Raw genomic sequence first — 13,866 nt, 5'->3', positions numbered from 1 at the left:
AATGGCCGCTGCCGGGACTTCACGGGGCATTGCAGTCCCATCAGCCAATCAGTTGCAGGGCCAGCTACCATGGATCACTACTGGACAAGGGGACAGAAACTTCTGGTATAGGTAAGTATGTGTGAATGGGTAGTTGTATGTAATAAACTTATACTGGGCACGATGTGTGTGTTTTGTCTTTTTTAACTATTTTACAGTGAAATTACAGGTGCCGCATGTCTGCTGGCACTTGTAGTTCCACAAGTGCAAAATGGCAGGCATGCTGGCACTTGTAGTTCCACTGTAAAGTACAATAGTTTTACATTATTTGGCCCCCCTATTACCCCCATACCCACCAAGCAAGGGGTATGGGGAAGAGCCCCAGGCTTCAGCATAAGCAGGCAAAAACGGGGTTACCCATAGTGATACAGCATGTCAGGACATCTTTAGGGGGGTCCCAGGCATATTTCCCGAAAATTCCCGTTTTTTTCCTTAAATGGGCTCAAGGGTCATTTTTTGAAAAACAGGTATAATTTTTCTAAGCACTATAGCAAGTGAAAAAAAAAGCAGAATAGGGGTTTGGGGGTGTAGGCTTATAAAAAATAGCCTGTAGTTTTGGGAATGTCCCCTTAAAAGGAAATGTCCTACAAAAAATCGGGACACCCATAAAAAAACAAATTTGGGTTTTAAAAAAAAATAGGGACACCCCAAAAAATTAATTTAGAAATTGGGGTGAAAAAAGAAAAAAATGGGAAAAAATTGTTTAACAATAGGGAAATAGGTTCAGGGCTATTCTGCAAGTATGCGGCAGGTGTTTTCTAGAATAGAATTATAGCGGCAGGTGCACAAATGCAGAATTTTTAAAAACTTACTTTAGGGACTTAAAAATATGCTAGTACCCATTTTCATGTACCCCAAATTTGATGGGACCACTTAAAAAACGAAAAAAAATAACCTAAGTGCTCTTCTGCATCACTTCTTCAATGTCGGGAAAAAAACACCTGCTGCAGCTATTTAAATCCCCGACTTTCATTTAAAGGCTAAAACGGTGGTACCCATAGTGATCCCCCATGATTTTACAACTTTAGGGGGGGGTCTTACAAATTTTTTATGGAAAAAATCGTAACTTTACGCAAATCCAACTTCGGAGGTTCCCGTTTTCGACTATTTCAAATTGAATACGGGGATACGCGGGAGCGCGCCCGATACTTTAACGCAGAAAAAAACTCCGATATGAAACATAAACTTCGACAGTGAAGTTAACGTTTCATATTGAATACCCGTTAGTATTTGAGGTAAACCCCCGAAAACAGGTGTTTTCGGGGAATTTACCTCAAATTCACTTTGATAAATGGGACCCAAAGTTCCAGTGTCAGGTACATACATTATACAATTACTTTGAATATTCGTTACTGTTGAGTAGCAACTATGTATGAGACAGGAGTAACAGCGCATAGTGACTACTAATACAGCACAGATATAAGCCGGATACTTTCACGTTTCATTTGAATGGAAAGTGCTATTAGGTGAAATCACCCATTTTATAATGTCATTGCAGTCTACATCACCCACCCTACAAAGCCCTAACATGGCGCCGGCAGTACACGCCCTCCCGTTCTCCTTGTACTGACCAGCGAGGATTGACAGCACTTTCTAGAGAGTACTGCACGCAGGGGCGCTCTGGATTCATTTTAGTCCGCTCTGTTGTACTTAGCTGGTTTAGTTGCTGAAGGTCGATTGCATCGCGCCAACCAACATGGCGGACGGGGAAGGAGATGCAGCAAAGGATGAGGTGATATGAGCTATTATTATTATTGTGTAAAGATTTTATAAATAGACTGTATGCGTTGAATGTTTTGCCTGTGGTTCTCGTGTAATATGATTTAGTTTTGCAGGGTATATCCTGTATGTGAGGGTCAGTGCTGCAATGCTGCTGTGTATTAACGTGGATAGTGAGGAATGACGTCAGGGTACAAATGCTGAAGGGGGTCTATCTACTACCAGAAAATATACTCCAGTGTGCTGCAGCCTGTGCCTTTCTCCTCCAGTTTACATATTGCAGTATGCTTGCATGGCATGATGGGACTTGTAGTTCCTGGACAGCTAGATAGCATTAATAGCATTGCATACTTACGCCCGTATTCAATTAGTTTTACACCCGCAATACTTTTTCACCTGCCGGACTTTTCACCTACATTGCGTATTTTAGCTGCGGAAACTCGCGTGTGTGTGCCCGCGATTTGCCCTATTCAATTCCAAAAGATGCGAAAACGTGACCCGGCGAATGCAAGCAAGGTAAAAAGTGCTGACAGAATTGGGGAAATCAGCCAGACACTCCCCAAAGATGTACTAACATTGGGGATCAATGTACATGCCCCGAACAGCCTTAATAAAGGTATTTGGGGTATTTCAGGTGTGTCAATTTCTTCTAATTAGCGTCTTTGCACAAGTGGTGAAGAATAGCATTAAGCAGGTTTTTTGGGGTGAAAATAAGTAGTCCTGTCAAATTTTGGGTACTTGAAAATGGGTGCAAGCATGGTTTAAAGTCGCTAAAGTAAATGTAAAAAATGCACCTTAAGCAAGCACCTGCAATCAAAAAACACCTCACCACTACTTGCAGACCTCCCCAAAAGTCTATTTAGCTACTTTTAAAGCTTGTACCCCCATTTTCAAAGTACTTTTTTGGGGTGTCCCTCACTATTTTTAGGGATTTTTTGACGCAGTTATCCTTTGGAGTGCTGTCCCAAGGGTTCTGAGTAGTTTCCCCACCTTTGCACCCCAAAATAAAAAAAAAATGCACTACTTTTCTCCTGCTATTCATAGGCGAATCTTTTTTGCCTATTTACATTGCATTGACTTTCCGCGTACGTGAAAAGCGAATGGATTGAATACGGAGATAAGTTTCCGCCTGGCAAAAAGTCGCAATCGGCAATACTATTTTGCGGATCTCTGCTTTTTGCTTCTAATTGAATACGGGCCTAGTCTAAAGTTGGTACATATTAAACAACTTGCAAACGATGCAATGTCATCAACGATTTCCCCTGAACACCCAGGCAAATGATCTAGTGCATACACAACATACGACCAAACAATATATTGTGCATCGTTTGGTGGTTACATCGTTAACTATATAATATAACCTTATTGCCTGGTCGTTCAGCAGTGCATACACACTGCACGATCTGCGGCAAATCACTAACGAGATTGACAGATCTTCCTGCATGTACAAAAGATCTAAAGATGCAACGAATGATGCCGCAGGAGCGCGCATAGTGCGTACATGCTGGACGATTTGTTCCAATGCGTCGGGAATAGGCCAAATTGTTCAAAATATTGTCCATTGTGTAGGGGCCTTAGGTGTATATATCAGTATAATACAAAACAGAGTGGTGTTTGTCACTGAAAGGTGGAATTGGTATAACAACTTTTTTTGTGCATTCACAAGATGCTGCATCACTGAGATGGTGCTTTCAGTTTTGCTTGGTTTAGCTACATTGTGCTTATATGACATTACAGCAGGGGTGACAATAAGAGGTCCTCCAGCTGTTGTTGAACTACACATCCCAACATGCCCTGCACCCATCTTAGCATGGGCAAATATCAAATCTGTTGCAAGGCATGCTGGGATGTGTAGTTCTAAAACAGCTGGCAGCACGGACTGTGTAATGGTTAGCATTATTGCCTCACAAAACTGAGGTAGTTTCAATTCCCACAACGGCCCTAACTGTGTGGAGTTTGTATATTCTCACTGTGCTTGCGTGGGTTTCCTCCGGGTACTCCGAATTCCTCCCACATTCCAAAAATATACTAGTAGGCTAATTGACTCCCAACAACAAATTAACCCTAGTGTGTATGTGATAGGGAATATAGATTGCAAGCTTCACTGGGGCAGGGACTGATGTGATTGGCCAAATAGTCTCTAAAGCACTGCAGAATATGTGTGCGCTATATAAATAACGGGTAAAAATAAACAGCTGGGGGGCCGCTTATTGCCCACACATGCATTACAGTGTTTTACAGAGACAGGAAAATCACATTAGAACAGGTAGACCTGTCGTATTTGTTACATTATAGCTATAATTAGGGATCTGAACCGTTTAGTGTTCATATGCTGCTTCCTAGGTGTTAATATAATCATTTCCACTATTGGAAGGTCCCAAAGGATGAGGGATAGAAACCCCTTTACTCATATTAATTGTAAGTACAAAATGTAATGACTGCTAATTTGGATCCATCAATCGCTAGACCACGAGCTCTGTCTCATCTCTGCATACCAACCCCCCCCCCAATCTGCGTGTCTCTCTCTCATCTGCTCCCTCCATCCTCTATATCTGTCTCACCTGTATTCCACTTTCCTCTCATCTCTCATATCTGTCTCCTCCTTCCCAATCTGCATCTCTCATCTGTCCCCCCCACCTGTATCTAGCTCACCTCTACACCCCCCTAGTCTATCACCTTTTATCTCTGTCTGCCTCCCACCTGTGTCATCTTGGTGTCTCTTCTTACCAGGGGGGGCGTTTCTATAATGGATGCAGGGTGTGCAGTCCACACGGGCCCCTGGGTCCAGGGACACACACCCTGCACCCATTATAGTCTTTATATTTACCTGTCCGTTGTTTCCAGAGTGCTGCTCGGAAGAGCAGCAAAAATCACTGGGAAAATGGCGGCGGCCATTTTCCCAGTGACTCGCGCAGGCGCAGTACTGCTTTCCCCGGGAAAACTTTTCCCTGAAACCTGCGCATACGCAGTAGATTCTGGCACTTCCAAAATCTACTGCACCGGCAGCCGCCGCAGCACCGCCAGAGAGGGAGGGGGGGGCCTGCACTGAGTTTGCACACAGGCCCCCTCCTCTTTTAAAATGCCCTGCTTCTTACCATGATTTCTGGGGGGAAGATGGGGACGTCGTTTGGCGTGTCGATTGTGGGTCATGACCGGTTACTTAGGGGCCCATTTATCAAGTCACATACTCAATGAGATCTGCGATATTAGCACCCATGATCGAATAGCAGTATGCAATAATGCCTCCTGAATGTATTAGCTAGCACATGCAGGGACAGGGGCGCTGACAGGAGCCTGTCCCTGCGATGTGCTTGTAGTAAAGAGACTGCATACAGATGGCGTAAGCTGCAGCAGCCAAATCGGACTGATTCATAAAAACCTATGGGGGTTGCTGCTGCTGTCGGAAATGGAGGTACCACATATAGAATATGCCGCAATTATTTAATGATAAATAGATCCCTTAGAAACCTTCATTCTACTTTCACTGCAGCTTCCAGCCTTCTCAGTGCCTAGCAGCAGCCGTAGAGAGCTGTGAGGTCGGTGTGGCCTCCCCTTAGCTCTACTGTAGAGACAGACCTCTAAGGAGATTATATTATAGATAAAATACCACTAAACTTAAAATACAATAAAAAATATCACATTATGAAGGTTGTTTTTATATTAAGGTCTTACATATTAAAGTGTTATTTTGTGTATAATAATCTATAGATTAGAGATGAGTGGTTTGAATCTACTCTGTTACATTCGGATCTTAAAACAGCATCTTGGCTATACGTTTTCGATAGCGAATAAGATAAATCCAAATTTGGCGAAAAGAACAGAGTAGAACCAAACTGCTCATCTCTAATACAGATATGCAGGATTTAGATTTTTTGCTAGAAAAATTGCTGTTGTTTGGTCCTTTAGTCTTTCAGGTTGTTATGGATTCTTGACGTGAAAAAGACGCCATGTGCACGAGAATCTGTTCTTTACGGGTCTGTTGGCTCATTACTGATTGGTGTTAGCCATTTTCTTGCAACAAGTAAGTGATCGTATGTGAAAATCTTATATTTTCTTTGGCCTGCTCACTTTTCTTTGCTGATATTGCAGAAATGTAGAAATGGAATAACAAATAAGCTTGCCCATGCTATTTTCATAAAGATTAAGTAATTACAGATCCACTTTAAAAGCAATTTTGTAGTTTCAAATGGAGATGAAAGCTACTAATCGGACTGCATTTTTTTTTAAAAAAAGTTCTGTTTCCAATTTTATGAGCAATTAATAAAAAAAAAAGGGAATCTTTTCACTCTCCCCTTGTGGGGTTGATTCAATTAGCCACTAGGGGGCGAGTTGCACTGGCGTGTAAACACCAGCAATGGCACCTCATCTCTCTCCCCTCATAGCCTTGACTTGTGGCTAATTTAAGCTGTGAATAAAAATCGGCAAGTCCAGGGCTACTGTAAGTGTGGCATATAGGCGTACAGGCTTGCGGAGCGAGTACATTTCAATTGAACCGTAAATGTGTAGTGGTTTTAGGTATGTGGTCATCTCATAGCAAGACTGGGTTTCTGTTTTTTTAATGTACTTAGGGGTCTAGTTACTAAGCAGTGTTAGGAGACAGAGTGAAAAGTGATAAGGTGCCAGCCAATCAGCTCCCAACTGTCATTTTTCAAACACAGCCTGCAAGATATGGGAGCTGATTGGCTGGTACCTTATCCCTTTCTTATCCCTTTTCACTCTGTCTCCTAACACTGCTTAGTAAATAGACCTCTTAGACTCAAAATGTGATGATATATTTTCCGGGTGTAGGAAGGCATATTCATAGAACTCTCATAGGACTTATTTTTCTCCAGTTAATTGTTAATGCACCAGTTATAGCCTGCCCTTCACCTGTATCTTGTACTCATAACTTATTAAAAGTGTTTCCTTTTCCAATTCTGTATACTTTTGGTAATTTTTATTAAATTTATTCTATACCGTTCAGGATACTTTTCTCTCGCTTACAGGCAGAGTCAAACGTTCTTGTGACTGGGCATTTGGAGGATTCATTCTTAGTACATTGGGCAGTTGGTAAGATGAGAACAAATGTTATTTTAAATAGAAATCCATAGAAAACAGGTACTTCATAGTGTAAGCCAAAAAGGCTTTTTTTTTTTTTTTCTTGCCTTTATGCAAGAAAATCTCTCATCACTTGGTTTTAATCCTGGCTAGATCTGCTCCATCTTGTGTATATTATTGTAAGTGTTCCTTTCAGCATGTGGGAATCGTATAGATGGGGCATGTGAATAAAAGGGACAATACATCTTTTATTACATTAGTAGCACCTAAATTGTGTAATGCACAGTGTATATGAAAGATTGGATGTAATGGACAGTGTATATGAAAGATTGGATGTAATGGACAGTGTATATGAAAGATTGGATGTAATGGACAGTGTATATGAAAGATTGGATGTAATGGACAGTGTATATGAAAGATTGGATGTAATGGACAGTGTATATGAAAGATTGGATGTAATGGACAGAGTATATGAAAGATTGGATGTAATGGACAGTGTATATGAAAGATTGGATGTAATGGACAGTGTATATGAAAGATTGGATGTAATGGACAGTGTATATGAAAGATTGGATGTAATGGACAGTGTATATGAAAGATTGGATGTAATGGACAGTGTATATGAAAGATTGGATGTAATGGACAGAGTATATGAAAGATTGGATGTAATGGACAGAGTATATGAAAGATTGGATGTAATGGACAGTGTATATGAAAGATTGGATGTAATGGACAGTGTATATGAAAGATTGGATGTAATGGACAGAGTATATGAAAGATTGGATGTAATGGACAGTGTATATGAAAGATTGGATGTAATGGACAGTGTATATGAAAGATTGGATGTAATGGACAGTGTATATGAAAGATTGGATGTAATGGACAGAGTATATGAAAGATTGGATGTAATGGACAGTGTATATGAAAGATTGGATGTAATGGACAGTGTATATGAAAGATTGGATGTAATGGACAGTGTATATGAAAGATTGGATGTAATGGACAGTGTATATGAAAGATTGGATGTAATGGACAGTGTATATGAAAGATTGGATGTAATGGACAGTGTATATGAAAGATTGGATGTAATGGACAGTGTATATGAAAGATTGGATTTAATTCATTCATAGCCGCTAAGAAGCAATTTTCACAATGATTCTACTTTAGAAAGGCACATCAAATCTTATTTATGAGTTACTTGTGTACATTCTAACTACTTGATTACATACAAGATAATATTTTCTGCCCAATGTACCACTATAATAGTTGAGCTCTATAAATAATTCAAATGGACTTTGATCAGTGCTAGAAGCAAAATGTAATCCTTTTTTTAACCATTTTAGATGGGAATCGTTCTTTGCGTTAACTGTCTTTGTATATTTGAATATATTCCTGTAAAATTGTACAGTGGCCATGTTCAGATGTAGAGAGCAACACCAAATGGCAACAACATAATAAATATATACAAATATAAAGTAAAACCGAACACCTCACCTGTTTATCTTGAACATTTAATTTTACATGGGACTATAAGGACTCCCCTTATGGTGCATGTTTGTAACTTCCATTAAATGTATTACCCTTTTAATCTGGATTCCTTGTTTGCCCCCAGGAAATGGATTAACACAGAGTTCCCCAAACACGGCCCTCAAGGCACCCCAACAGTTCAGGTTTTACAGATATCCATAGTTGAGCACAGGTGGTTAAATCAAATTGACTCAGGTGATCACCTGTGATCAAGCATGGATATCCTTTAAAAGCTGTACTGTTAGGGTGCTTTGAGGACCAAGTTGGGGAATCTCTGGATTAACAGGTTTCTCAGTGATGGGTTTGGTCTTTTATGGGTGGAGTACAGTCTAAGTCTATTTCTCTTCAGTTTGTTCTTTATATACGTTTTGCACATTTTAGCTCTTTTCTAAACTTTCGACTAAGGAAACCCTGTACTTTGGGCTAACTTGCAGCCAATCCTCTCTTCCTCACTGGGCTCGATTCAATACAACAAGAATTGAATAGTGCCCGGAGGAAGCTCCCGGAGCTATTCAATTCAGTGCGCTGTTAAACCCGACTAAGGACTTCTTCTCGAATACCTCCTGAGGTGCGAGCAGAAATCTGACAAAACTTCTGGCGAAATGCTGTTTTCTGCCCTTAGCGCTGTGGAAACCGCATCGTACCGGGGCAGTTTAGTTGGAGAGTGCCGGTTCTCGTGACTAAACACCATGTTTAAGGCACGAGAACCGGCATTCTCCGACAACACTGAATTGAATAGCTACGGGAGCTCCCTTTCGGCGCTATTCATTTCACGTCGAATTGAATCGAGCCCAAAGAATTCTAGTAATGTTCTAGGTGGAAGCTCTAGGGAAGTAAGACAGGTTTAAAAATTTATGGGAATCTGATCTGATTTTAGAGCTTGACCTTTGAACTAGAACTTTGATAACATTTCTGCCAATATTTTTATGCTGTAAACCTCAAGGTATTGAGAGGGCATCTCTCCCTCTTCTGGTTACATATACTGTTCCTGTCACTTTCATACAGTTTTTAGGGGTTGCCAAGAAAAGGGCATTATAGTTCATGTCTGGTAGTTCTGTATCCATACATCAACATGTGTACGCCATTGCTAGATCCGGGACCTCGCACCCGGTCAGCAGTGGCGTACACATGGTGATTGTCTATATTAAGGTAGGACACGTTTTGTTGTTATCCTGATGAAAGTGCCTCATTATTAAAGGGCACTGAAACGTTGCCATACATGCCGCTGTCACAGTGATGTTTATTATCTAGGAGTGCCTCACCAAATGGGTAGTATATTAGCATATTAATATGCATTTGTGAGGGCACCCGGTATCATTATTTGGTTAAATATATATATTTTTTTTGTGTGTGAAATAACTATATTGGGCATTATAGTGGAACCCCACTACTATCCATTTCAGCATATTATGCCAAGAGGTAGATAAAATAGGTTATCTAGAAAATAGTTGTCAGTGATCGCGCCGAGAGAAAAGGAGGGGGCTAGGGGAAGGCAGAACTAGGGGTAGGAAGGAGGGCAAGGTTAGATAGCAGCTGGCACAGTACTGGGTGTCAACGATGGGGTTATGGGGAGGGGGTCAGGGTAGCAGCTGGGGCAGCTCTGGGGGTAGGGATGGTGCAAGTGTAGATAGCTGTGGCAGTGAGGGGGCACGGGTAGATAGCTGCTGGCGCAGTACTGGGGGAAAGGAAGAGGTTAGGGGCAGGCATTACTGGGGGTAGGGAGGGGGTAAGGGTAGATAGCAGCTAGGGCAGTACTTGGGGGCAAGGAGGGGGTTAGGGGCAGGCAATACTGGGGGCAGTGCTGGGAATAGGGAGGGGGTCAGGATAGCAGCTGAGGAAGTACTGGTGGAGGGGGTAAGGGTAAATAAAACTTGGGGCAGTGGTTACCTCCTTTGCTCCTGCTGGGAGCCCTTGGTCACTGCTGTCCGCATGCAGCTCCTTTCTGCCCTGTGCAGTGTCCACCTCCTGTGTGCAGAGAGCTCAGCTGGCTGAAGGCGTGCAGGCTGCTAGAGGATGATGCCACTCTCCTTCAGGAACCTACTGCCTCCACCTCAGCCTGCAGGAACCGGGCTCCTCTCTGCTGCTGCCCAACTTATGCTGGCTTCCCCATCTCCATTTAGGCTCCCCGGGTAGCTCCAGCCTCCGCCGGCAATGGATGGAGAGCGCTATTGTCTGGGGACACGGCGCTGCGTGACTATTGGCTGGGGACACGCAGCGATTGGCTTTGCTCCCAGCAGGAGCAAAGGAGGTAACCACAAATTGGCTGGGGGATACGGCACCGTGGGGCGATTGGCTACTGTGGCACAACACAGTGCCAGCGCGTCCTACAGGACCCAGTAAGTTTTAAAAACTGGGTCCCCAGCTTCTTATAGGACATAAAAACACGCTATAGCGCGTATTTTGCTATCACTGGTTGTGTACTTACATGTGGATCTTGAATTAATTCCGTATTGGCCGACCGTATATCTAAGAGGTCTAACCAACTTTATTTTTTTGTCAGAGATCTTAAGTCTTATTAGTTGGCTTTGTTTTAAGAGCATCTAAAGGTGGATGGGTATTGCATGCTGCAAGACTGTTGTTGGGTGTTGTTTCTTACTTGTTCTTTATTTTTATTTGCTCCATACATGTAGGTTAATGATTTGCGAACCTTATGCATTTCCAAAAAGGTTAAAATGATCCCCTTTAAAAATGACAGGGAATAGCTAAAATGTACCGCCCCATTGCCCCCCTCACCAAGTAACCTATTATGTATTATGTCTGAAGAAACTCTGTAAAGTTCAAAAGAAATACTCTGTATAAATTAGGGTATCTGGTCAGAATGTTGACAGTCAATGTCAACATAGCTTTTTAGTGCTAGATTTAGGGTAAAATAGTAAATAAATTTATGTTGACATGTTACATGTCGACATATCGTACCACACTGTTTAATTAGTGAGTTCTCTTACAGGAATAACTATCACCTCAAGTTGGAATAGTAACCGCATATGCCTACTGCACTTCAACAGTACCCTCCTAGTCATTGTGCTCATACTCCAACAACATTTTATATGTAATAGCAAAGCTCTAATAATGCCAAGCAGCAAATTATACATTTACATTCTGGGGTTCATATGTCTTTTAAAGAAGTGCTGAATTCAGTGCACTTAACATGTTTTTTTTTTTTTAAGACAATTTTTTATTAAGTATCAGAGTGTACAAACAATAAAGGTACAGAAGTTAAACATATATAGCATATAATAAATAAACAATACCATATGTGTAATGTTCTTGACTCTAGTTACCGTAATGAGCACTTAACATTTTACTGACAGTTTTTATCTGGACTTTTCACGGGCACTGGAAAGATTGATAACCCTTAACTAAAAAAAAAAAAAAAACTAAAACGGCAAAGCAGAGCATGTCAGTTAGTGACTGCATTGACATGCTGCGGGAAATAAATATGCACAAGGCAAACCAGTGGCACAGTTTTCTCACACTAAATCGGGGCATACACAGTGAGATGGCACCATGCATCACGATGGGGGATCAGACGTCGGACATATTGGGCGGTCCCCACACACTGTGCGATATGCCGGCTCCCCCTTCCCCTATCTGCATAGCGCTGCATGGCATCACACATCGCATCCCCTGATCGACTGATACTGCAGTAAGATCGGGGTGCAATGTACAACCCCATGGGCGCGCGCTCGGTCCGACATCAGGCCCATACACGGTACGATATAGCAGCCAAATCATACCAATCCGTCGGATCGGCTGTTTTATTGCACCGTGTATGGCCCGCATAAGGGTAATATTCAAATGTATGCAAGCTTGTGCTGCAGTCATTACTGCAAATACAGTAGTCTGATTTCTGCTGCCACCTCCATAGGCTGCAAGCAGAAAATTGGCTAGATCCATATCCTACAAAGCCGTTCCGGCGGCAGCTCACAGGTAACTGAATATGGCTCTAAGCATCTCCATTTAATAAGTCTAGGTGAAAGCGTTTAGCATGATCATGTATTAGCTAATTAATACACATGCTTTGGTTAAAACTAATCTCAAATAGTGGTTTTACTTGCACTATAACAGACTTTTTCTATGTTTTATTAGGATATACTGTAGATACAACCATGCAAAAATGAGGATTCAACAAAGAATATTACAAGATGGCATTAAAAAACAGATCCTTTATGAAGGCACAGATATTAAACCAGTTATACCTGACGGATACAAAAGGGATCAGTAATAATCCAGCAACCACAATTATGGACTGCAAGCAACTTGCACAGAAATCATTTAGAAGTCAATGTGGAAGCCAGACTTGACCTGGACATAAAATGTTTTCAAATGAAGAGGAAAAGGGATATTGCATTCACTGCTGCGTAACTCAGATCATCCCATCAGATGAATACACAGGCAATTGACTTTATAAAGGGGAATGATTCTCAAGACCAATACGGTCTAAATGACTTCTATATAATATTGCTTTATTTTTATTAAATTACTGTTCATGCTATATTTTAGCTGGCCATTTGGCAATAAAGAATGTATGATTAATTTCTACTTACAGTATGTCTGGCATGCTTACCATCTTTATTGGACTTGCTGGGAGAAAGTAAATTTGGTGCAAGTATTTCGGTTTTCCCCAATTCCATAGCGTTCTGGCATTATAGGTGTGCAAGAACATTTGTGATACTTCCACTATATACAGCTAGTAACTGCCAAAGCAGCAGTGCTTTAAGTCCTTGTAGCCAATTGGTTCCTTAAGTAGCAAGAACACAAATGTAGCAATTATTTCTTATCTAAAGCCTTTTTTTTTTATGGTTTTATTTTTTAAGTTCTAAAATGGCTTGTAGGCAATCTAATCACTGGAATGTGCTAGTTATGTGTGAAACAGTCTTCTGTCCAACTGTGTAATTATTCCGGAGGGCAAAGCATGCGATAGTGGTGCCATGATGTGAGGAAAGTATACAAACATCACTAAATTGAGAGGGTGGAAGGTCATACATTCAATGTCTGCGTAGAAAAGCCCATCCCTTCCAGTACCTACAGCCCATAATGTTCAAGGGGTTAGTCTCAAGTTTGAAGAAAATTGTACTGGTTTTCAGTGTGGCTTATACAATTGTTCAATGCACAAGTTCACGTTAAAACTACGTGTAGAAAGTGCTCATAAGCTATTATGACTACCACTTACACCATTTTGTACCTAACTAGCTGTAAATTACAATGTGTATAGGCCACAAGATTGGTCTATATCAGATGCCTGTTTGGATGGATGGTAATCAGTCCACTATTGACTGCATTTAGTCATCCAGCTGCACTAACACCCCTGTTGATTCTTATGCTGGGCATACACTATAAAATTATCTGTCAGATGGGATTCAATCGGGAAACCGGCTGACGTAAGCCCAACAGCCAGCTTCCCGATTGCTTTATCCCGGCGAGGGTTAAATAACAGGCGTCTAAATCTAGACGCCTGTCATTTTTCCGGGAGGGGGGGAGGGTTAGGTTTAGGGCACCCCGGACTTAGGGTTAGGCACCCCCTCGGGAGGGTTAGGCTAAAGG

The 13,866-nt window shown here is 41.6% G+C and overlaps 1 protein-coding gene across 1 annotated transcript; it reads left to right on the top strand.

Moving 5' to 3' along the window:
- The first annotated feature begins 1,565 nt into the window (after window positions 1–1,565).
- COX20 (cytochrome c oxidase assembly factor COX20) lies at window positions 1,566–12,870 on the top strand. Its single transcript, XM_088474364.1, has 4 exons — window positions 1,566–1,771; window positions 5,665–5,779; window positions 6,744–6,807; window positions 12,412–12,870. Exons 1-4 carry the CDS (start codon window positions 1,736–1,738, stop codon window positions 12,545–12,547), a joined length of 351 nt encoding a protein of 116 aa, XP_088330490.1. The 5' UTR covers window positions 1,566–1,735; the 3' UTR covers window positions 12,548–12,870.
- Window positions 12,871–13,866: the final 996 nt, after the last annotated feature.

This window comes from Taudactylus pleione, unplaced genomic scaffold (genome assembly GCF_031769625.1).
Source record: "Taudactylus pleione unplaced genomic scaffold, aTauple2 ptg000154l, whole genome shotgun sequence".
In the NCBI taxonomy this organism is placed as follows: Eukaryota; Metazoa; Chordata; class Amphibia; order Anura; family Myobatrachidae; genus Taudactylus; species Taudactylus pleione.
Note: the sequence above shows the minus strand (reverse complement) of the source record. Positions and strands in the feature narration are given on the sequence as shown.